Source organism: Caenorhabditis briggsae, assembly GCF_000004555.2.
Source record: "Caenorhabditis briggsae complete genome, chrX, whole genome shotgun sequence".
Classification (NCBI taxonomy): domain Eukaryota; kingdom Metazoa; phylum Nematoda; class Chromadorea; order Rhabditida; family Rhabditidae; genus Caenorhabditis; species Caenorhabditis briggsae.
The window spans coordinates 2838495-2861380 of record NC_013491.2 but is presented as its reverse complement, the minus strand read 5'-3'; the positions used below and the strand labels follow the sequence as shown (position 1 = coordinate 2861380).

The following is a 22886-nucleotide window of genomic DNA, read 5'->3' as shown; positions in this document are numbered from 1 at the left end:
GCTACTGTACGCCCAGGCAATTTTTTATTTTCTTCATTTTCGTATATTTTCATTATTCAGTATTTTCATTTCGGCTGTAGAACATCTAAAAGATGCTGGTTGTCTCTTGACGCCAGAATTTCTTATCGACTCATATAAAGTTTTTGGAATCTATAAATTTTTCACACATCTTTCCAAGTTGTTCAATTTAACTTCTTCCTTTCTTCGGAACGTAGTTTCTAGGGTGATTGAAATTTCGACTTGAGTGCCTTGTTAGAAAAACTTTAGAATCCAAAAGTCACGTACGTTTTGAAATTTGTTCATAAGAAAAATGTCATATCAAAAATCAAAATTTTAACTCTATAATTTTCAAGTGTTTTGTTTGTGTTTTTAAGCAGGTACCATTACCACGCCCCCTAAAAATTAATCATAACTAAATTTGTTTGTTCTCCGTATTGTTCAGATTTCTCAGCTGTGTTCGTTTATATATTAATCCCCCAATTTTTGTCTCCCAATCTTTTTTTTCCCTATTTACCGAATTGAGAAAACGGGAAGCAGACGGAGCCAATGAAACAGAAGGTTTGATTTTTACACTCTGCGAATTGTCCCATTCAAAAGTATTCAATTGACCGCTCGGGTCACTCTCTGACCCTTCTTTTGTTGCTTTCAGAGCGTATACGGTCCATTTGTGAGAGTCTTTCGTTTTTTCCCTCCTTTTGATACATTCAGTTGCAACTGTCTATTTGCTCGGCGACACTTTTTCCACACTTTTCCTTCTTCTTCATCTTCTTCTTTTGCTCCTACTTTGTGGTTCTTTTTCCTCTCCCGAAAAGCGAGTGTCGGGTACCACCACCTCAATTACACACGTTTTTCTCGCTCGCTTTAATTGGCAAAAGTGTCCCCCATGAAGTTAGTGTCTGTCATTTCAACAATTCTTCTTTCCGCCCTCTAGACGCCCTCAAGGATAAAACTAGATAGAAAAAAAAAACTGAAGGGATATCCACACCCTTGCTCCCAACAACTACTCCCACAAAAAAAACTATTAGTCCATTTATTCTTTCTGGTCCAGATGACGTAGTTGTCGCAACACGTGTGCCTATGCTCATACTCCGGATATTAACATTCCCTCACACTGGTTTCTGCTCATTCTGTTCCCATTTTGCATCTATAACCCCCTGTCTAGTAGGAAGTGATTATTAATTGATTATTAATTCGTGTTTCTAGTTTATTTGCTTTAATTAATTTTTCCAGTAATTTCAAAGAAATGTAGTTGCAAAATGTGTTTATTTTTGAAAATTCAAATAACACTACTCGGTATTCCAGATGAATTTATTTTGTAGCAGGGTCTTTTTTCCCTTGTTTACTTTGTATTGCATGCGAAGAAGACTTGGGTAGTTTTTCAGCGTTCGTTATTCATTAAAGAAGTTTAGTGATAGGAAACTACAGTATTCCTTATTATGAGAAAGTCACCCAAACACTTTGTGGGAAACCGACAATTGTATAGATAAAGCTGAACTTAATTTCACGAAAATTGAGTGACGATTTGGAATCAAAGCTACCGTATTCGCACGAACAGAAGCCCTAATGTATGTGAACTTTGAGCTTAATTATCTTAGTCCCTGTGAGAGACATGGAAAGCTTGTCAACCGATAAATTATTCAACATAAAATCACTGATTAGTTCACGGATTTTAGATGTCTTTCATAGGAACCAAGCTAACAGTGCAGGTATGTGACAGGCTTCTATTATAGCAAGTACGGTAGCTTCTATATCCTTCATTACAAGTATTGGATTACTTAATTTCTTTTGCTCACGGTAACTTAAAAAATTACTCCGCATAAACAGATTACGGTATTAATTTCTTTTTTTCAAAATTGCATTTAAACTTATTCTTTCGTCATGTTAAAATAGTACTTTTTATTTTTTTTTCGAAATTCCCGCTATTACTGTAATTGATTTCATAAAACGCTACCATTTCTTTGCATGTTGAGCTTGTGCACTTCAAGCTCAATTATCTCGGTTCCCATGAGAGGTATTGAAAACTTGTCAACTGATAAAATATTGGTGATATTATGATAAATTATTTTTCAGTTAAAAATGTTTTGATTTTTCATTAAGGAACTGAGATAACTAATATCAGACGGCAAGTACCGTATTCGCACTAATAGAAGGCTTTTTATATTCTTACACTTTGAGCTTATTTATCTCGGTTCCTATGAGAGATATCAAAAAGCCGTTAACCGATAAAATATTGGTGATACTATGATAAATAATTTATCAGTTGAAAACTTTTTGATATCTCTTGGGAGAACCGAGATAGTTGAGCTCAAAGTACACGTATCGAGTGGGAGTTCTAATGAAGCATTCACCGTATTTCGAATTTGTTTTGTAAGGTTTGAAAGACCTGAAACTTTTTTGAAGACCTCAAGTAATTGTTTCCTAGTTATTTATATATCTTCTAAAACATTCTATCTTGCACCTCACGATGGAGATTAACCTAGATGATCCCCCCTACTAGATTATCTGTACACACTTTTAGAACAAAATCAATCTTTTAAGAGTTAGAAATCTTATGCACGATCTTTGAGCATATACATATGCCAGATGGCCCCAAGGCTGTTCCGCCCACATTAAGCCCTCCTCGAGTTTGAACGACATCGTAACCTTAACACTGAAGGCATTCCACCTGCTATTCTATTCATAGAGAATGATGTGGCAATGGAAACGTGTCTCGGAGAGTAAGAAAAAGAAGAAGCCCTAGTGTTTTCTCTTCCTGATCCGCACGTTACTTTTTTTTTCTAACTTGAAATTCCGGGTACCTATTTTACTGATCTATGTTTCCACTTCCTCTCCCCCGAATCAAAAAGAAAACGCCATCGTCTTTTTGATGTCTCGACACGCGAGGCGAAAAAAAAGAAGAAGATGTGTTTCGTGAACTTTCATCCGCGCCACACCATACTTCAAGCTCTTCAAACGTCTTTGATCCGTCTCCTTTTGCAATGTTTCTTCAGATTTTTTTTTCATTTATTTCATTCATCAAATGCATCTCCTTGAAAAAGTATTGAGACACATGAGAAATTCTATATCACTTTCATTCTTTTTTCCCATTTTTCATCTTTCGTCATTCTAGTTTCTGACTACGAACTTTCCACTTTTGTCTTGCTCGTATTTTTGAATTCCACCTGTTTTATAATATCAAGAAATGATTTTAAGTTTAACTAGTTTATTTCCAGAACGAATGCAAAGCGACTCTCCTCTTAATCATCCCGTGGTACACTTTCTACTGTGTGTATCCTATCTTTTCGTTTTTCTTGCTACTATTATCGGTAAGTGGGAATCATCTGGTGATCATTCACACTTTTTGGAACCTCATAAGTTTGATTTTCTCATTAGGACGCTTGATGGGGAGCAAACATTGGGAGAAAATGGGTAAATACCGATTTGGGGTTTGATTTCCAATTCGCAGGTATCAGAAGACACAGAAAATGAAAATGAATTTATTTTCAGGAAGATGGGAAAAAAATTTATAAAATGACCCTATTTCCTCTAATAGAAGGGCACTCAAAACGTCAACTTTGAGCCCATATACAGTACCGCTCAATTAGAAAAACGTGTTTTTCAGTTGATTTTTGGCCATTTCTTGGAGTCTAGAGCTCGACTGACAAGTGTCCGGTCACTTTGAAAATTTTGATGGTCATCAAACTGACCTGGATTAAAAACTTTGCACTTCCAAATTTTTTTTGAAAACCCTTAGTTTTTCAGCTATTCGCTGATTTCTGAAGGACACCTTCCTTTTACTTGTTTTGTACTGAAAAAGCGAAAAACTGGTGTCCTTCAAAAATTGACTAATAGCTGAAAAACTAGGAACTTTCAAAAATTTCTGTGAAAGCAAAATTTTCAATCTAGGTCTGATTTATAACCTCCAAAGTTTTCAAAATGATCGGAAACTTGACAGCCGAGCTCCAGAGTTTTGAAATTGATCAAAATGACCGCAATGCCACTGCGAAATAGGTTTTTGTATATCTTAAAGACAATTACTTTAGAAATTAAGAATAAACCGATTATCAGGAAGATTCTCAGGAAATAACTTTTAAAAATCAATAAAATCAAAATTTCCAGGAAACCTCATAATCCTCTTTGTGTTCGTGTCGAAGAAAAAGGTTCGGAGTGTTCCAAACTTCTTCCTTGCCAATCTCACGGTACCCAACTTGCCCTTCAAACTCAAACTATCCCCTTTTAAATTCCCAGGTTGCCGATCTCTTCGTCGGAATCTTCTGTGTGCTTCAGAATGCCGTGAATTTCGTCTTGCAAGGACATGGGCGCTGGCCATTTGGCAAAGCGCTCTGCTATTCTTACATCTACGTACTACACTTTATACCCAATGTATCTGCTGGAATTCTGGTCTGTTATAAACTCCTTTTTTGATTCCAAAATTAAGATTTTCAGGTGCTGGTATCTGTTGAAAGATTGATCGCTGTTCTTCGCCCATTGCGAGTCCGCAGAGCGTTCAATTCCAAAGTACTGATTACTTCTTCAGCTATCGTTTGGATTAGTGAGTTTACTGAGCACGCGCTGACTTATTGTGCTCAATTTTATTTTCAGCCAGCGCTGTTATGAATACCCCTTACATCTATGCCAGTCAATACTTGGAAATTTCCGACGGAAATGAGACATATACAGTAAGAAAAATACCATAAGGTGATTAACAATACATGTTTTTAATTTTCCAGATTTGCACCAGACGCCATGTTGAAATTTACGGCTTGAATTTGCTTAAACTGGTGGCCACTATCAATTTCATTGTCTGGTACGCCGTCCCTCTGGTCATACTTCTGTGTATCTATGCCACAATTGGTTTGGTCGTCAGCAAAGCCGCATCTATCACTAAACAGTCTGCAAATAAGCTACTTCCAAGATCCAGCTGGCGTTCAGAAGCTTCTACTGGTGGTGTATCAGTGGAGAAGCGCCGAAAGGTTTGTTTAAAAGTTCCAGAACATATGTTCACAGTTTGTTTGTTGTACTGCACTTGCCAGGAAACCATTTTGTTTAGTTTTGACTTCATACCAGATGTTCTGGCAGTTGAACCAAAATATTTTTCCTGTCTTCCATAGGGATCTTTTTTTCTATTTTTGTGGGCTTTTTTTCAGGTTGGTCGTTTGGCCGTCGGAATAGTGGTGGCATTTGCATTCTTCTCTCTTCCACGATATGTATATTTTATGTGGACCGTTTGGAGGGATCCTATGGGTAGGGACCACATAAAATAGTCGTTTTCCTCTAGAAATGGGTTATTTTTTCAGCGCCAAGATGTTTGAACTGCTTACAAAGTGTTCTGCAGCCCATTAGTTTCCTTCTCCTGTTTTTCAACGCCGCCGTAGACCCGTTCCTTTACGCATTCCTTTCAACTCGCTTCCGACAAAGCATCAAAGAGACATTCCACATGGGAAAGGTACAAAACGGAGGCTTAAACGATAAATTTACTCATATCTATTCAGCTTTCAGGTACGTGAAAGCCACGTTGAGTTCTCATCACGGATAAGAAGGAAAGTCGTAAACTCAGAATTGGAAACGGGCTACTCTTAAATTTGAACATTTAGCTTTGTACATATTTCGAACCTTATAATCATAAATACTATTCTATAATCAACCGTCACACACATTCTCACACATATTGCGTTCTGATTTTGTGATCTCAAACGTTCAAGCTTATTTTTTGTATAGATGTGTTTCTTTTTTTTTTGCTGAGAAATGAATTTTCGACATGAAAAACTGTTTTAAATGTTTTATTGTTTGTGAGCAATGCGGGAAGTCTTCAAGATCTTCAAAAGATTTCCCAAGTTGAAAGACACGTCAACATCGCCTTTTTTGGAAGAGACAATTGTTCCTGGGAACAGAATACAATCGCTCATCAAATGAATAATACACTGATCTGGTGCTATGAATACACTCCCGGTGTTTCATTCCATCATAAAAGAATTTAAACCATTTAACAAGAAAAAAGTATTGCTAGAATTCGTCAAATGCGAATAATAAAACCACAACTTCCAGAGGGATATTAAAACTCGATACATTGAAAACCCGTAAAAAATTATATCGGTATACCCATCACATGACCAATTAGTTTTTGTGGACAATAATTTTGGTTGGTGTTGGAAGTTTGGTTTCCGGGTTCTCCTCGCGTAGTGGAACCTTCATTTGCTCCAAGGCACAGTCCTCTCCAGAAACGGCAAAAGTGAGCATGATTGGGATGCTCCATGTCCTGAAAAATGAAGAAATTTTTTAGCAAATCTATGAGTAGGGAAACATTCAAAATGGAGAGAGTCTCAATTTTTTTTCTCGGAATTGTAAGAAAAATAACGAGCTCTTACGCCAGTTTCAAAAGTTTTCGAATCTTCAGAAATTTACCAGGTCGCAAAACATTTGTGATTCGACAAGGCCCGGGGCAATTATGATGCTACTCAGGCTACTTTTTGTAATACGATCTTTGTACGGCTTTGATAGCTCAAATGAGCATCGACATTTCAAATTTCAAACTTACTCATTCAGCTTGCGAGTCAGAAGCTCATCGACACGATCTGCAACTTTTGCTCCAGTCTGATCATTCACCACCTCGACCTTGGCCTCGATCCAAACACCATCCCGAATGCAAACTGAAAAAAAATAATGTTTCTGACAATCCACTTTGCAACGACTAACCTCTGATGGGCGCGTACTTGGTCATAAATCTGACCGTGATCATGTCTCTGGACAAATTCACAAACATGTTGATTGCCGGAACCACACGTTCCTCAAGACCTTGCAGCTCATAGCAATCCGCCAAGACAGATTCCCAAATGCTGATATGCATGGCTTCCTTGCGGAGAATCTCGATGACTTTGTGGAAGTCTTGAAGGCGCTTCAAATAAATCTCAGTGATCACTGAGTCCCCTTCGCTAGTGAATGAAGATCTATCAATGGTGTAGTGATGTTGAGTGCATTCGCCAGGGAATTGGGTGATCATTTTGAGGTTATCCTTGATGAGAACACTTCCAGTCAAGTAACGGTAGCAGTTGGTGTAGCATTGGATTGTGGTAGATCTTGCACTAATCTCGTGAAGCTTTCTGCGAGTTGGCTCGCTGACGAGGACACCTTTTGACAGTTTCAAGCAGACTGCAGCCTTGGCCGACCCTGTTTCCTTCCATTCGCCACTGCAAATTTTTGAATAAATTGAATAATTACAGTAGTGTTGTTATACTGATATAGAAATCGATTCGGTGGAAAAGAAACGCTGGTGGCCATGGCCGCAAGTCCCCAATAAAAAACTAGGTTTTTTTAGTTACTGTAGTCTTTCTTCTGAAACCTTTTGCCACGGCCACCAGCGTTTTTCTTTCCTCGCATCAATTTTCTGACACAATTCTAAAACTCACTACGGATTATGCTCTGGAAAAGCGTGGACACTGTCGCTTGGGACAAACGAGAACTCAAAGAATGGAAGAATATCCCAATCCTCTTTCTGCAAGCTATACGTGTGATGTTTCGAGCGGACACGACGATAGAGAGGTTCAACATTGTAGTAGAGCCGTCCCTGACGCAAATCTGAGCGATGGAGATAGTACCCATAATTGTTGTTCTGAATCGATGTGTACATCTCATCCGCATTCATTGTTTTGAGCATAGATCCAAGCACGTCCATTGCAGCTTTGCAGGTTTTTCTGTCGTTTCTGAAACAAAATAAGTATAAGAAGTTGCATCTTGATAAGTAATATCCTACCTATCCAGATCCTTGTTGTACACAGCGAGCATGCTAGCTAGTCTGTCACGAAGCTCGCTCCACTCTCCTTTGTGAAGCATTTTTGTCGCTTCGCCAGAATAGAAAGCGGCCTCTTCCCAGAAACTCAGAACAACGGTGTCGACTTCTCCGTTCTTGATTGTTAGGTCCACGTTGAGCTCTTCGGGTTTGGTGATGGTCCAGCCGCGGGTGGTTCTGACATGTGTACATCTGGAAGAAGGATATTTGATAATTTTAGCTCTGTTTTTAGAGAAAACGAGATTGCTATGTTCAAAGGATCACCGAAATAGGTCGCTACCAAATTAGCAGCGTTTCAAATCCTATAAATCCGTTTCTGTGGCGAATTCTGACCAAATTCATGATAAATCTCCGACTGACAACCGAGGGATTCCAGGTTCGATCGCAAAAGTTGAGCTATGCCCTGCACCGAGCTGGGCAAGCGTTCGCCAAGTAATTCTGACTGGTTTATTTCGCACAATCAGGGTTTTTCTATCTATTTGTGCTCGTCGTTCAGCCCTTAGAGGTGCATAACAGCCATTGGCAAAGCTACGTTGTTGTTGGCCGGTCGATAAAAGAAATACTAGGCGAGGGTCGCCTTTCCTGCTAACTTCAAATCGGAACAAAGACGTGAACCTTTGATCTAGTTAGATATTTGTCTTTTAAAGACAACCAGTTAGATATGTGAGCGTAATTCCAAACGCTGCTAATATTTCCAAACGTAACAGCTCACCCCAAGCTTTCTGCCAAGATTCGGATTTTTTCCTCCATTGGTGCGTCTGCCTCAATTGGCAGTTTTGTCTTCATAAAGGCGAGACTCTTCAGCACATCGATGCGTCCGTCGGCATCAATCGTATTCCGTTTCTCCTGCAATTTTATCGATTTCCTACTCAAATTTCTCAAAAATCAACGATTTACCTGCAAATTGCGGCGAACTGCCTGTCCGAACGATGCCCAATCAAGTTTGGCGCCCGCCTGACGGACCTGCTCCATTCGCATTTCCTCGTCGATATTCTCCAAGTTGATTTCTTTGTTGGTTACACGCTCGAGCAGGTAGACACCCTTGGTAGCGGGGATATCACGCGGCATCTCTGTAAAAATTGAATAAATTGATATTTAAAAATTATTCAAGCAAGTTTTAGAAATAAAAGGACGAATTGAGCCTCAAGAAATCACAAGTAAAGCCAAGAGAAACTCAAGAAATGAAAGAAATTTTCATGCGCGTCAGTCCGCAATGTGAGAGACGCGGTGTATGCACCAAAAACGTCAAGACCGCCACACACTGCATTGCGAGGGTTGTGTGCGCGCGCATGCGACGGGGGCAAAACAGCAACAGTCGAGAACAACGCTATTCGAGTATTAATGAGTAAAGAGAAAGAACAATGGGAGAAATAAATGAGACATATGTCGAGAAGGCGAGGAATGCGTTCTTATCGGAAAATGGGTGAAAGAGAAAGAAATGTGGAATTTCTACAAATTAGAAGAAAGTTGAGCCTGCATGAAAGTTTAAGGGCAAATAAGGAGAGCAAAAAAATTTTGAGAAAGATTTTTGTATATCTCTGATTCTCTGATTCTATATGATTCTCTGATTCTATCCCTGATTCTCTGGTTCTATATGGACGCCAAGATTTCTGATGAGTCACGAGAATTAAGATTTGTAATGGTAAAAAGGAAATTGAGGGAAAATTCACAGATGATTCAAATTAACTAGTATGGGAGACTTGAAAAAAGAACATTCAGACAGCGGGAGGTTACGAAAATGAAACTCTCCGTTTTTTTGGGTAAACTGTAACTTTCCGACAATTTCTACAAATTCTATTGGGCATTTTCAATTGGACGTCTCAGAACCGCGTGTTTTGAAATGAAATCAAAATGTCTGGCTCAAAAACTTCCGGTTTTGAAATTTCCCTTTATCAAATTGGAGAAATTTGAAATATCCGCCTTCGACAAGTCGCTGAATATGTTTCCACATTTTTCGAAGTCAAAAGTTTGAAGTGTATATGGCACAACAAGAAAATTTCTCATAATTTGTTTTTCCATTCATGAGGTACTGGTTAGCTTTGTTAGAGGATCAAAATATTTAAAATTCAGTTTTTCATGTGCAGATAAATTTCAAGGAATCTGAAGCATCTGGTGTGTCTGAAATTTGGACTCTTCCGGTGGATGCTCTGGGGTGATTTGTGCTTTCCTGAGAGCACGAAATATTCTGATATTCTTCAAAACCCATGCATTACTCCTTCCTTCCCTGAGAACATGTTTTGTTTTAAATTCTCTAAAACCACGCTTCAATGAACATCCAATTACTTCCTGTGTCGGTACCTCTTCCATCTCGCAACATTCACCTACTCCATACACACCCAAAATCTACTCTCGGTTCCTTTAGTAACAGAGTAATCTCTTCTGAACAAACAAAGCCTGCTACATATTACATTACGTCATCCCGAGATTTCTGTATTGCGCAACGTCGCATCGTCGCAACGTCTTCTTGGTTGTCTGAATCTCTGAATTTCTCCCTTCAACAGGTGTTCTCTGGGTCAGTCGAACAGCTGCCGTTACGAGACGACGACTACATTCGGTGTGCCCCGAGATGCCGTTGTCTGTGTGTATGTCTGCCAATTGGCCCAGACGACCAGCACACCACCATTCTTCTTCTCTTCTTTCCTTCTTCTCAGTTCTACCAGCAACTAGGCTCTCGTTGTCCGATGCTGTCTAGCACACATACACTCTTTCTGCGCTGCTGACATCGTCTGGTATTTCCTGTGTGCCCCTATGGAATTCGTAGGTGCCCTTTTGGCGTCTTTTTGCGTTTTCAGTTAAGCCTATTCTTTGTCTCTTCAATTTTTTTTTCCATCTGAACCTTTTTCACCGTTTGCTTGATTCTCCTTATACTGTTTTTTTAGGAAAAAATGTCACAAGACGATTTTGACTACAAAAACTCTCTGGTCTACATGAACTCAACAGCTGCTCTTATGGAGACCCTTTTCAAAAATAGTGAGTTTAGGGGGTTCTAGACTTTGCCATAAACAACGTTGATAGCATTTTAGAAGAAAAATTACTAACTTGTAGGAAGGTTAACCCTACCCTAGCTCCAAAATCTGACAACTCTGACAGAGATCCGAACTAAAAACCATATTTCTTGTTTCAGTGAAAAACGAGGACTTTGTCTACCCAGCCAAAAAGGAAGTTCATGCTGATGACGGCGCAATTATCCGTTGCGAGGAGTTGAACAGAAGACAAGCGGCTGACAAAATCTCATTTGTCATTCGGGACCCATATCTCGAGTCGATGCTCGCCAAAAGTAAGTTTGTCTCGGTCCCACATTTCATTTAAAATACATGATATTCTAGTGTCGGACGAGGACTTCTCATACGAGACCCAGAAGAAGCCAGTCGATCCGAATTATGGTCGTGTGGTTCGCGCGTTGGAGTTGATGGAGTTGGCTGGTACTTCGAAAGATGAGGAGACGAAGGTTGAGATGAAGAAAGTAGAGGTGGAGAAGGCCGAGCCAGTCAGAGCGGAATCGGTGCAGAAAGAGTGAGTAGTGATTTTTTCACAATTTGACAGGATGGTTCATCATAGAAACTTATCCAGCCGTTTTAGAGCAATTTCCGTCCAGAAAATGACCAATGTATCTCCAATAACTAAACCCCTCTTAACTTGTGACTAGTTGTTACAAAGCGACAGCTTAGATGTAAACCTTACTCGCCTATCGGCTTGTAGCGTTTGACTGGAAGTCCTTCTAGAAGTGTTCCGCTTTTGGACAAATATTGGCTACGTTCTCGTCAAAAGATGCCTTGTACCAACTGTACTATAGTCAGATTTGGAACAGAAGCTGTCTGATCGTGAACCTGACCACGCTCCAACCAAAAATCACAGCCCATAGCGTTCCTAGATACAGTCATTGCGAATGTTAGTTTCCTCTATTTTTGATTGAAAATAGCCAATTATGTGATGACCTGGAAGTTCGATGAGAACTACCAGTTCACGGATAGATGTTGGAAGTAGACTAAGAGATGTGTAGGATGGAGAAGACAACGTAGGATGGAGAAGACAGGATAACTACGATAAGCTTGAATTATGGGACACCTCTTACATTGGAAAGGGGATTATATAAGGAGAAAAGAAGGGTAGTTCTGCTTTCTGAAAATCACAAGAAGAATAGAGTAAAAATATCAGATCTGCGTAGTACGAGTCCTCTGCTATAACGACGTACTCGTTGGTGGCTTTTCCACGGTGGATTGGTCCCATCTGCGTTAAAAGAATCTGCAATAATCTGCGAAGAAACAAAATCTGCCGGTACACGTCTGTTCCGAGACAGAACTCGCACCAATTTGTGAAAAAGGAAAGTGAAGTTATGAGTCTGCTCGCCGACAAAAAGTTCGAATTAGCAGGGCCTAAAATTATGCAACAAGTCCGCTCCTTTTCGACCGACGAGAGAGTGTGGCGACGACGGAGAACGTGAAGAGAAACGGCGTGTCGGCGCGAAATACAAAAACAAGAAGTTAAGCTTACGGGAGAATCTGTAATTAAAATATAAAACAAGATAATGGAAAACTGGGAAGGGTATACTGCAGATTTGCGAGGAGACCTGCTTAGTTCTGCTGACTTCTGTATTTGCTAGCAGAGAATCGTGTAGTTGCCATCTTCTGTCCTGCAGTCTTAGACGTGCTGCTAAGTGTTGTGTACTGCTTTGCGAGAAGAGTGTTACCCGACTTGTGGAGGCGTAGTTTTCACAACAAATTATGGATGTCTAAAAAATTAAGCATATTTTATTAAAAAAGATATTTTGATCTATGAAACTGAAAGTATTAGATCTAATTCCAGCTGGTACTGTAGATTTTCTTCTACACATTTCAAAGCAGAGAAAACCATTACACCAACATATACAGTTTTCAAACAAGACCTAATTACAGAAACGTGGCTAGTCCAGCTCGCCAGTCTCCACACACCACCAAAAGTGGCTCCAATGATCAAACCATGGCTCAGAACAATCATAGCCCATCACATGGCTATGGACAGAAAAAGTTTGGTGGTTCCTTCAAAAAGTGAGTTCCTATCAAAAAGCAACACTTACAACGAATTTTCATTTTCCAGGCAAAATAACAAGAACCGTGTGAAGTATGACATTCAAACCTGGAAAAATGATCGTAACTCGGTTGGAAGTGACAACAGCAGCTCCCCAGCGAGACGCCAATCCGACAACTACCGTGTATCGAACAATCACGTATATCAGAAAGGTAATGGCAGTAGAACCGCCTATCACGTGGAAAATCTAGCCTTCTCGCCAAATAACAATGGGTTCAACAACAATTTCGGTGGTCCACGCCACAACAACACCAACAATGGGTATGGAGGCTCGCGTGGGAGAGGAAACAGAAATGGATACAACGGCCAGAGCAATAATAATGGACAGCAACAGCGGGATAATGGAAACTACTGGAACAGAAATCAAGGAGTCAGTGGTGGAGGATCAGAATTCTGGAATGGCCAATACAACGATAATCAGATGTGGAAGTAAATGCTCTGAATTCCAAAACAATTGATTGTTGCTTTTATTCTCCTCTGCTTTCTTCTTTCTTCATACAGAATGGCAATTCCCTTTGTTTCAACTTGTGCTACTTTTTCATTGATTTCTTTAAAAATGTGAACAATTTGAATAGTTTCTGCTGTTACTCTGGATTGCATCTGATAATAAAAATTTTTGTTTGAATAGTATTGCAGTTGACATTTCTTGAAATTCACCATAAGGAATTATCGAGTTTATCACTAGACTGTTCTGAGAATTATCAATTTTCTTGCTGACTTGGAACAAAAAGGAAAGAAAAAAAACTGATTAAGGAAATTACTCAAATGAACTTTTCAAACATGACACTTATTCAAACATCTTAAAAACCAAAAATAGACAACACGTCATTTGATCAACTTTTATGGCGCCTAATTCAAAATTTTGATTTCCGGCTCAAAGTTTGTTTAAGATCACCTGATAACCTCTTTTGTTCCAATTTTACTGTAATTTCCGGCATTTTTGTCATATTTTGAATGATGTTTTTGCTTACAGCAGTGGGTGTTAGAAGTTTTTTTTTCCCCATTTTTGAGAAGTTCTCACTATAACCAAAGTTTGTCAATGATTTCTTAAACTTCAGCTTTACCTTCTCTAGATCTAAAAGTTATCCTTATCAAGTTAGATGGCAACAAAAACAAGTGATATTTTGAGTTAGATGGCAACAAAAACAAGTGATATTAATGTCGGAAAAAATTGAATTATTCAACTTAAAATTTGTAAAACTGATAGCTACTGCGTACTTATTTTTAAGAACTTCGTTTCGAAAAAAACTGATCTCGATTTAAAGAAATAATGTGCTTGAAAATGTTAAAGAAAAAAAATCTGAATAGCTCTTTTTCTGACCAGTTCCTCTTTCCGTGTATCACTATAGATTAGCCGGATAAAAAGATAATAAATGTGATCAAATGAAAATGAAACGTCGTTTTTACAGAACTACTGAGAGTAAGAAACTCTCATTAAAGACTAACGAATAAGAATAAAAAACTATACATTAATATTTTTTTTTCACAATTTCTTTTTGATGGCCAATGCCTCTGACATGCTTGATCCATTGCAACAGCTGACGCTAGTTGTAAGAAATGAAGGAGGAGTAATTTTTTCTAAAGTTCTTCTCATTGACAAACATTTGGACAAGCATTTGCTTTTAGAGTTTTTTTTTTTTGGTTTTTCTTGATTTGCAAAATCTGGCTGTAAGCCAAGATTAGTTGTTTTGATTAGATTTGATATCAGTTCGCATCATTCGAAGCTTCTATTTCAATTACTAATCAACCGTAAAAATTAAAAAAGAAAAGAATATATTTTTGGATTTTTTTAGGGTTACAGTACGCATATGACATCGATCGACAGCTTGTGCTGCTATAGCTTAACTGGAAATTAAAAAAAACTTTTTTGAAGAAGAAGTCCCTCACATCTAGAAGCAATGTTCAATAGACCACCTTTGCTGTAGTACCCTTTTGGTATAACTTGAGTCTTTTGTCCAGAGAGACGGAAGTCCTCTCGGGTGTTCCTCAAGGCTCAGTTCTCGGACCGCTTCTGTTTCTCATTTTCATTAACGACATAGGAGATAACTTTTCTTCCAACATTCTACTCTAAACCTGATGACTTGAAACTGTTCTCTACTAACCCAATGCATATTGAAAGTGATCTGGAAAAACTGGAGAACTGGTGTGATACATGGCAAATGAGTGTTGCACCCACTAAATGTGAAGCTATCTCTTTCTCTCAAAAAAGACGTCTTAATAATACTAACAATCATTTTTCAATTAACGACGAGAGATTGCCAACTGATCAGAGGATTCGTGATTTGGGAGTCATTCTCAATTCGTCACTGACCTTCTCTGACCACTTCGCTACCACACTCCGGAAAGCACACCAACGAATTAACCTTTCCTTAATATTCTCCGCCAGTCTAAAATGGATATTTTCGTAAAATGTTTTGTCATCTACTTTTGCCCCATTCTTGAGTATGGTACAATTGTTTTCCCCTGTCCTCAAGGAGCAAATCAAGCTTGTTGAAGGCGTTCAAAAGTCATTTCTGTTTCGATGTTACAAGAAGTTCAACTATCCCTATATGTCCTACTTTGATTGTATATCCTACTTTGATTTTCTCTAGTTTCCCAGGAAATTGCAATTGCCCATAATCTATTCATTGTCCCGTTTCATCATATTCATCTAAGACGCCACCCATATTACATTCGCTGTACATCAAGAAATGCTTCAAAACTTTTTGCTCAATTTCTTTCTCTCCGTATTATATCCTGCTGGAACTCGCTTCCAAAAACCGTGTTCCCACCCTTGATTTCATCCATCTCTTTTAAAACTAAATTAAGTCATGATAATTTATCTTCTTTTCTGTTCTTAGACGAACATAATTTCTAACTCATTTGTTTAATTTGTAACACATTGATTTTATAAGTGACTGATAGTCCTGAATCAATAAATTATTATTATTTCGATTTTTATGAAATGATCTTGCGAAATTTGCATATCATGGTGGTTCGATTTATAGGGTGGTTCGATGACCATGATGTGATGAAACAGTTGTACCGTATTCTCAAATTGAGGTGTTTCCCCAGGCCTTGTTGTCAATCACCTTCAGATTTGCACTGTGATTCACTGATTAGAGACATTCACGTGTTTGAAATTATTCTGAAATTCTATTCAAGTTTTGAAATCGTTATGAAATCCCCAAATTTTGTAGAACATTCTCGAATATACGTATTTCTGTATTTCTTATGGGCGTTCGAAATATTCTCGACAGCTTAAAAAATAATTTTTCAGAGAAAATTAACAAAAATGAGAGTATTCGTTTTGTCAAAAAAAAAAGGTTTTGCTGTTGTCTTTTAAGACTCCCATACCGTAACACTCAAACAAAAGGACTCTTTTAATGTGAGAGTTTTCCGAAAACGCTTATTTAACTACATATTTGTCATTATGGTTCCTATTCGAGGATCAATCCACCCGCTAGGCTCAGGAGGGATCCAGGCGGTGGGGAGCTTTTTTGGCCTATTGTATGGTTAAAATTCCGTTAGTTGGCCTTTTTTCATTATCTCATTTTAGAAGCAAGAACAATTGGCCTAAATGTGACCATCGGGAGATCTTCCTATTATGGTATATCACTTTCCCGGTTTCTATTGGTTACTTCGATTTGAAATTGTGATAAAATCCTAAAAATTAATATACCGTAAAACCTCTAATAGAACGACACCCGGATCGTCCACTTTGAGCCTATATATCTCATTTTCTGTGAAAGATATCAAAAAGTGACTAACTAATAAAATGTTGCTAATATCCTGATAAACATTTTACTAGTTAACTACTTTTTGATATCTTTCAAAAGAAGTGAGATATATAGGCTCAAAGTGGACGATCCGGGTGTCGTTCTATTAGAGGTTTTACGGTATTCTCAAGAGAAATATGACCAAATACCTTTATGGGACAGTAATTATTAGGGAGTCAAACAAAATGGATTTCCGATAATTATTAGAAAATTAAAAACGTTTCTACACTCGATGCCTTGTTTTGTTTTCAAAATTTCCCCTCTTGGCGTTCACAGTTCCAACAATATTTTCTGGGAAAACACACAATTTTATTGCAATGTTCCCATGATGAATATGCAGTTTCTTTTTCCCCTTTTTCCATTTTTTCTTTTTCATTTTCCACGAATTTTTTTTTGCAATCCCACCCCAAATTTCATGATTTCTCTGTCACGCCATTTTCCGATAAAATATCAAATTTTGCAAATAATTGTTCTTGGAAATGTGCTCATGTGAAACACTTTCAGTTTCAAATCAGTATACTTTGTTTGCTGACATTTAATTCTGATGTTTCAATTTCTGGACTTTATAGGGTAACAATTTCAAAATGTGAGGAAATATTTAGAACTGATTGGTTTACTGTAGTGTTTTTCGAGTCGGGTATACTGTAGTCGGAGATATAGTCCCAAGGAAGAGATTTCGAATAATTAGGTTATCAATAAATTTGAGTGGGTCTGAGCGAAAATTTGTGTGTTTCTGAGGAAAGGTAGTTTTGCATTTTCCTGAAAAAATAGATCAAAACTATACAAGGGTAGATCGTTTACCAGACATTTGAAGGTAATGCAACTATTACTATAAGGTTGATCAATAGATGAAGTGGAACAGAATTTATTATGGTCCCAGTTCAAAAAACTATACATTGCTCACGGTAAGCAGAAAATTTTCTAAATGTTGTGTTTTTTTTCCAATCCTTAGACGTTTCGAATTTCCTTAATGTTTCTAGGTCTTTTAAAATCGTAATACTTCCATTCTTCCAATACTAAAACTCATTTTACAGAGCATTGATGCACATCTCTCTTATCAGTTTGCGTATTATATTTCCTTATCAGTAGAGAAACGTCTTCGTAAATTATTTGGATAGAGAATAGAATGTAGCCGCAATGCATGAGCTCAAAACTATTGTTACCGCCAACGCAAATCAACCTACTTCAATGTGACTCAACGCCGCTAAGAACATTCTCGTTATTCTAATGACACATGTGTCACAAGGGAAAACCTTACCGCAATGTGACATATCCCCCAAAAAGTCACAGTTTTTTGTTTTCTTTATTTGGTTAATAGTGACCACAATTTGAGTCAGAAAACCTTACTTATTTGAAATTGATGTTGCGTTTGGTTCTTAGCTAAACTAACAATTTGAAAATATTTTTTTACATTTGATATCATTTTAGGTGATCGCAAAATGAAAAAGACGAATTTTATCAAATTTTATTGTATCTGCCGAAAAGGTGTTTCCTTGAACCCACTTCCCCTGTTTCTCTTCCTATCTCTCTACTTTCTCTCGGTCACTGTGTATCATTCCTTCCTCTTATCTTTTTTGCCAGGTAAATCGTAACTGTGTTGTTTTCTGACTCATGACAGTCGACTGTTTCATTGACAGGCACCTCCCACGTTGCGAAACACATCATTGTCATTGTCATCCTCTTCCGTAAATTCGTCATATGTTTTCTTTTGATGAACGGAAATTGCCTGATGACATAATTGCATTTAAATATATAAACTAAATTTCGTAAGAACACTTTTTATCAGTAAAATTACTTTCTTGGGTTGTTCTCTTTTTTGTATCGCTTTCCTTCCTCAGCATCACTTCCCTTTAATCATTTCTTCCTGTGATAATTGAACATTTCAGCCCCAATGATTTCCCAAGTGGAATTGTCAGAGATGGCAGTTGATAGAAGAGAGCGATCCGGGTCGGCGAATTCCGATGCAAGTATGTCTCCAGAACTGGAGAGTGAACCACTAAACTATAGCTCCTTGGTAAGATTTTTAAATAAAAATGCAAATTTAAAGAAAAATAAAAATTTCAGATGACTCTAGAAGCACTGAAACGTGCCGCTGGCAATTTAGATATCTCGGCTTTCGATCGAACGAGATTATTCCATCCCAGAAAGCATAGGTCGTGTCACAAGAGAGCGGAACCTGTATCCGAGGAGCTTCGAAAACTGGAGAGCAGTAAGAATTCAAGAGAATACACCAAGAGGAATCGAGACGAGATTTCCCAATGTAGAGTTTTGTTCAACAAAATCCATGCTCTTCATTGTCGATATTGCGAAGTTGTCAATGGACTTCGAAGTGAGAGTGTCCAAAGAAATGTATTCTCAGCGGTGGCAGATTTTGAGAGGATAATTTCAAATTATCTTAATTTTGGAACTGATATGCGCCAGAAACTCAACATTCCAATCGCCGAAGTGTTTCTTGTGGACTATCGGAAGAAAGCTGAGGAAGTGGTGCTCTTTGAGCATCGTCCCAATACTCCAAACCATCATAAGGAGAAGCTAGTGGAGCTCAAAGAGCAGTATGCGAAGCTGACAAATGACAAGGATAGTTTGAATTCATCCAAAGATAAGACCAACTACGCCTCATCGAAGAGCCGCTTAAACCAGAGGATCATGAGAGAGAAGCTGAAGAGTGACTGTTGGGATTGTTGGAAAGATATTAATACTATGATGGTTCAAGGAGACAAGCTGCAAGAGTTGTGTATTCAGTTGAAGGAAGATGTGAGTTTTAAAAAATTACTTTTATTTTTGAAAAAGTTTTTGTTTTGAGAAAATGAAAAAAAATATGGAAAACAATAAGAAAATTATTTTAGATTTGGACAAATATCCTTGGAATCTACTCCAATCTTCTAGAACTTTCCAAACAACGACCAGTTGGATCGGATAAGCAACAGATCGACAGAATCATTGAATACTTTGCACCATTCTCCCGAAAGAAGAGTGAAATGCTGATCAAATTGGTTCCCCCAGAGGTTGAAATTATCGAGGATGAAGCACCACAATGTCTGGTACCAGAAAGTAAACCAGACAGGGCGTCGCCGGTTCCAAGACCGCAAAGTATGGATATGAGTCAGGCATTGCGTCCAGAACACCTAGCTGAGCTGATGATTCATGACAGACTGATAACTGACAATCAAGCAGTTTCACAAGCTCTTTCATCTCCAGTTTTCACACTTGCCTTGCCAACAAGACCAGCAACTGTGGAGAAGAAAGAAGCTAATGGACAAATGAATACAGAAAGCTTCTACCAACTTTTGAATGCCCCAACTGGCAAGAATCCAACAAAGAAAGTGAAATTCAACGAGGATAGTGATAGAGAAGATGAGGAACCTCAAGTGGAACAAAAACAAAATCCTCTCTCAAACAATTTAATGACAATCCCAACAGTGAGTTTATCAAAACATCTTGTATTAAAATAGAAATTGTCTTTTCAGATACCCGGTCCAATTCCACTGGCAGGAGAATTGAACACCATGCTCCCACTACCATATCTCTACCCTCTCCAACCGGCTCCTCAATTCCAAGCTTCTCCAGCATTCTTACAAGCTATGCAGCAGCAGAGAACTATGGCGGCATTCTTAAACTATGCATTCCGCCAGAAATAATTTTTCGAAAAAATGTCTAGAATCAATTTAATTTAAGAAAATTTAATAAACTTGGGGGGAATTAAATAAACTTAAAGTTCAAAGTTTCTGGGTTATCTCGCCTCTTTCCATTGCCCTAGGCATTTTTTTATCTAGATCAAGCCTTTGGTTGTTTCATTCATTCCAATAATCGTCTCATGTATTGTCTAATCTGTGACAATTAAAAATGTTTTGTTTACCTTTTTTGTTTGGTTAGTTAATTTTTGATTTTTTTTTGATCCATAAACATGATAAGGAATTTTTTCTCGAACATTCCACACATCACAAGGTAAAAACGTGAAGCAAAACAAACATGTGAAATGAGCCGGAGCACGTGAGAGCTCAAATTGGGAAACTCCGAAATAGCACATTGTAATTTCTGGTTTCTTTCCTCGTAATGTAGGCAAAGGCTTTAAACTGTGTTTTGTCATGCTCATCGTTGTAGAGAAATGCCAAAATTCATTGATAAGAATCTTCTGATGTGAAGCACTAAAACAGGGAGTGTCCCAGTATCAGAGAAAAAACTACAAAATTCTGAAAGACACATTACGACACAAACTAAAACCAGGAAAACGTGATTATCTAAAAAATAATCTGAGCATTTTTCGTGAAATGACGTAGAATTAAAAAAATCGAGATCAAATTTCTCTGAATTCTAGTAAAAAAGTTTTTATTTCCGAGATAATGCTGAATTTCCAATCTCAGAATCTCAGAATCTCAGAATCTCAGAATCTCAGAATCTCAGAATCTCAGAATCTCAGAATCTCCCTCTCGGGGAAAAGCCTGGCCCTGGAGCCTCGTTGAGTGGGGAGTAAGGGTCCGTATCCATGTACATATCCACTAGATGAACACCATGACTATTGTGATCATCAGAGTTCTCTTAAACTCTATCCACTCTCATCAGATTTCTCTGAGTGAAGAGAACGAACACATACAGAGCGTGGACACACAACATATTACTTGAGTTCGCAGCCGACATCGGCCGGGTTCCGCGTCCCGCTATGTTTTGTGTGCGTGTGGGAGGAGCTTAACACAAAGAATGAGACTAGTCGAAAACGCGCGTATTTCATAAACTATTCTATCGATTTGATTAAGAATTTGAATATGAAAAACAGTAGCCTGTTAAAATCGGAATTCGTTTATATTATTGAGATGATTCTGTCCAGAGATCGTCAAGTTTCTGCCGTTCAAATTAGTACTTGAAAATTTTGAATAATAAAACACATAACCCAATATTTGGAAAAAAAAAGAAGAGACGGAAAGAAGATGATAGTCTTGGCTTGAAGACACAATACAAAACCAGAAAGTTTACAAACAGGCCACAAAGTTAGCTGATTACATCGACAGAAAATAAATTATAATATTTTCGAAAACTGGATATGTGGGAGCTAGACATATTCACACGCAATACAATGAGTCCATGTTGTTCTCCACTATCAATGACAGTTTGACACCAATTTTTCCCGGTGATATGACTTCTCATTTCTTCAATTGCTATATATACCCTTCAAATATAAAAGTCAAGCCTGTTAGAAAATACCAACAAAAAATTATAAGGATCGAATGGTAAAATAGTTGCAAAACTCGCTCGACAAGAATGCATTCATGGTCAGAATAATAATAATAATAATAATAATGAGAAGTGAGTGGAGGATTAGAGTCCGACAATGAGGTAATGGATGAGGAAAACACATCAGAAAGATCAAGGTTCCAAACTGCTTTGCCCACTGAAGTATTCAAGGAGCGAATTTCTAGCGCATTGTCAAAAAGACATATTGAAAAACTGAGCATTGAAAAAGTGAGCGTCAACGGGTCGAGCAACGACAAGATGAGCGTGGTGACTAAAGCCCGGGAGAGCGGTCCCATGGAGAACTTGGTGGTAGTCGCTTGAACGGCTGCTTTCTTAGTGCTGAACTAGTTCATTCAGCATCTAAATTTTATTTTTGCGATTTCGAAAAACATTAGATATCCTCTTTCTTCTTCTGAACTTTTCTCAACATTACAAATCTTTTTTTTTAATTTGCCGTATCTTTTCACGCGTCTCGTTTTATGTCATATCCTTACTCGATGAAAAATTCCGAGGAGATCACCATCTTCCACTTTCATTGTTTTGAGTTTTTTGATTTTGATATTTCTCACTTCTCAAGTTATAAAAAAACGGAAAGCTCTGCCTTAAATCGAAAATCCAATTCTCCAAAAAAGAAAAGGAATCGAAGAAAAGTGAAAAATGCAACAAATCATTTCGTAGACCTCAAGCGACTGAGATTCAACGATTTGTCTTAAATGCGCTGAAGGATCACAGAGCCAGTGAAAACTTGAAAATTGGATTTTCATTCAGTCCTACATATTTGTTCACTGAAAAAACTTCCATTCCCGATTTTCCTAGTTTGTTGACTACCATTAGATGCTTATTACTCCTGAACACGTCATTATTCCGGATCTCATTTTTCCTAGCTCCCCACTCATTTTCTCTTCTTTTCTTCTCTCTCCACTATGCTATTCATACTCCAAAAAGCGTTGAATTTCATTTTCAATCACATAATTTTTGTTTTTCTGGCACCCACATCTTACTACGGAGACCTTTTTCAGATTTTCGCGTTTCTTTTTAATTACATTAGATCTTTTAAAGTTTCAAGACAACATGGG

General features: G+C 38.0%; 4 protein-coding genes across 4 annotated transcripts; 3 read left to right on the top strand and 1 right to left on the bottom strand.

Moving 5' to 3' along the window:
• Positions 1 to 3217: 3217 nt before the first annotated feature.
• Positions 3218 to 5559, top strand: CBG15954 (the record flags this gene model as incomplete). The annotated part of the gene is made up of 9 exons (XM_002643309.1): positions 3218 to 3305; positions 4099 to 4178; positions 4228 to 4380; positions 4426 to 4531; positions 4582 to 4658; positions 4710 to 4952; positions 5127 to 5223; positions 5277 to 5425; positions 5479 to 5559. 9 exons carry the CDS (start codon positions 3218 to 3220, stop codon positions 5557 to 5559), a joined length of 1074 nt encoding a protein of 357 aa, XP_002643355.1.
• Positions 5560 to 6093: 534 nt separating this feature from the next.
• Positions 6094 to 8830, bottom strand: Cbr-mdt-1.2 (the record flags this gene model as incomplete). The annotated part of the gene is made up of 7 exons (XM_002643310.1): positions 6094 to 6235; positions 6515 to 6626; positions 6673 to 7163; positions 7383 to 7676; positions 7727 to 7954; positions 8475 to 8608; positions 8660 to 8830. 7 exons carry the CDS (start codon positions 8828 to 8830, stop codon positions 6094 to 6096), a joined length of 1572 nt encoding a protein of 523 aa, XP_002643356.1.
• Positions 8831 to 10647: 1817 nt separating this feature from the next.
• Positions 10648 to 13259, top strand: CBG15956 (the record flags this gene model as incomplete). The annotated part of the gene is made up of 5 exons (XM_002643311.1): positions 10648 to 10732; positions 10887 to 11039; positions 11089 to 11275; positions 12655 to 12786; positions 12836 to 13259. The coding sequence occupies 5 exons, from the start codon at positions 10648 to 10650 to the stop codon at positions 13257 to 13259; spliced, it is 981 nt and encodes a 326-aa protein (XP_002643357.1).
• Positions 13260 to 18475: 5216 nt separating this feature from the next.
• Positions 18476 to 20222, top strand: CBG15957 (the record flags this gene model as incomplete). The annotated part of the gene is made up of 4 exons (XM_002643312.2): positions 18476 to 18598; positions 18649 to 19338; positions 19431 to 20003; positions 20052 to 20222. 4 exons carry the CDS (start codon positions 18476 to 18478, stop codon positions 20220 to 20222), a joined length of 1557 nt encoding a protein of 518 aa, XP_002643358.2.
• Between the last annotated feature and the right edge of the window lie 2664 nt (positions 20223 to 22886).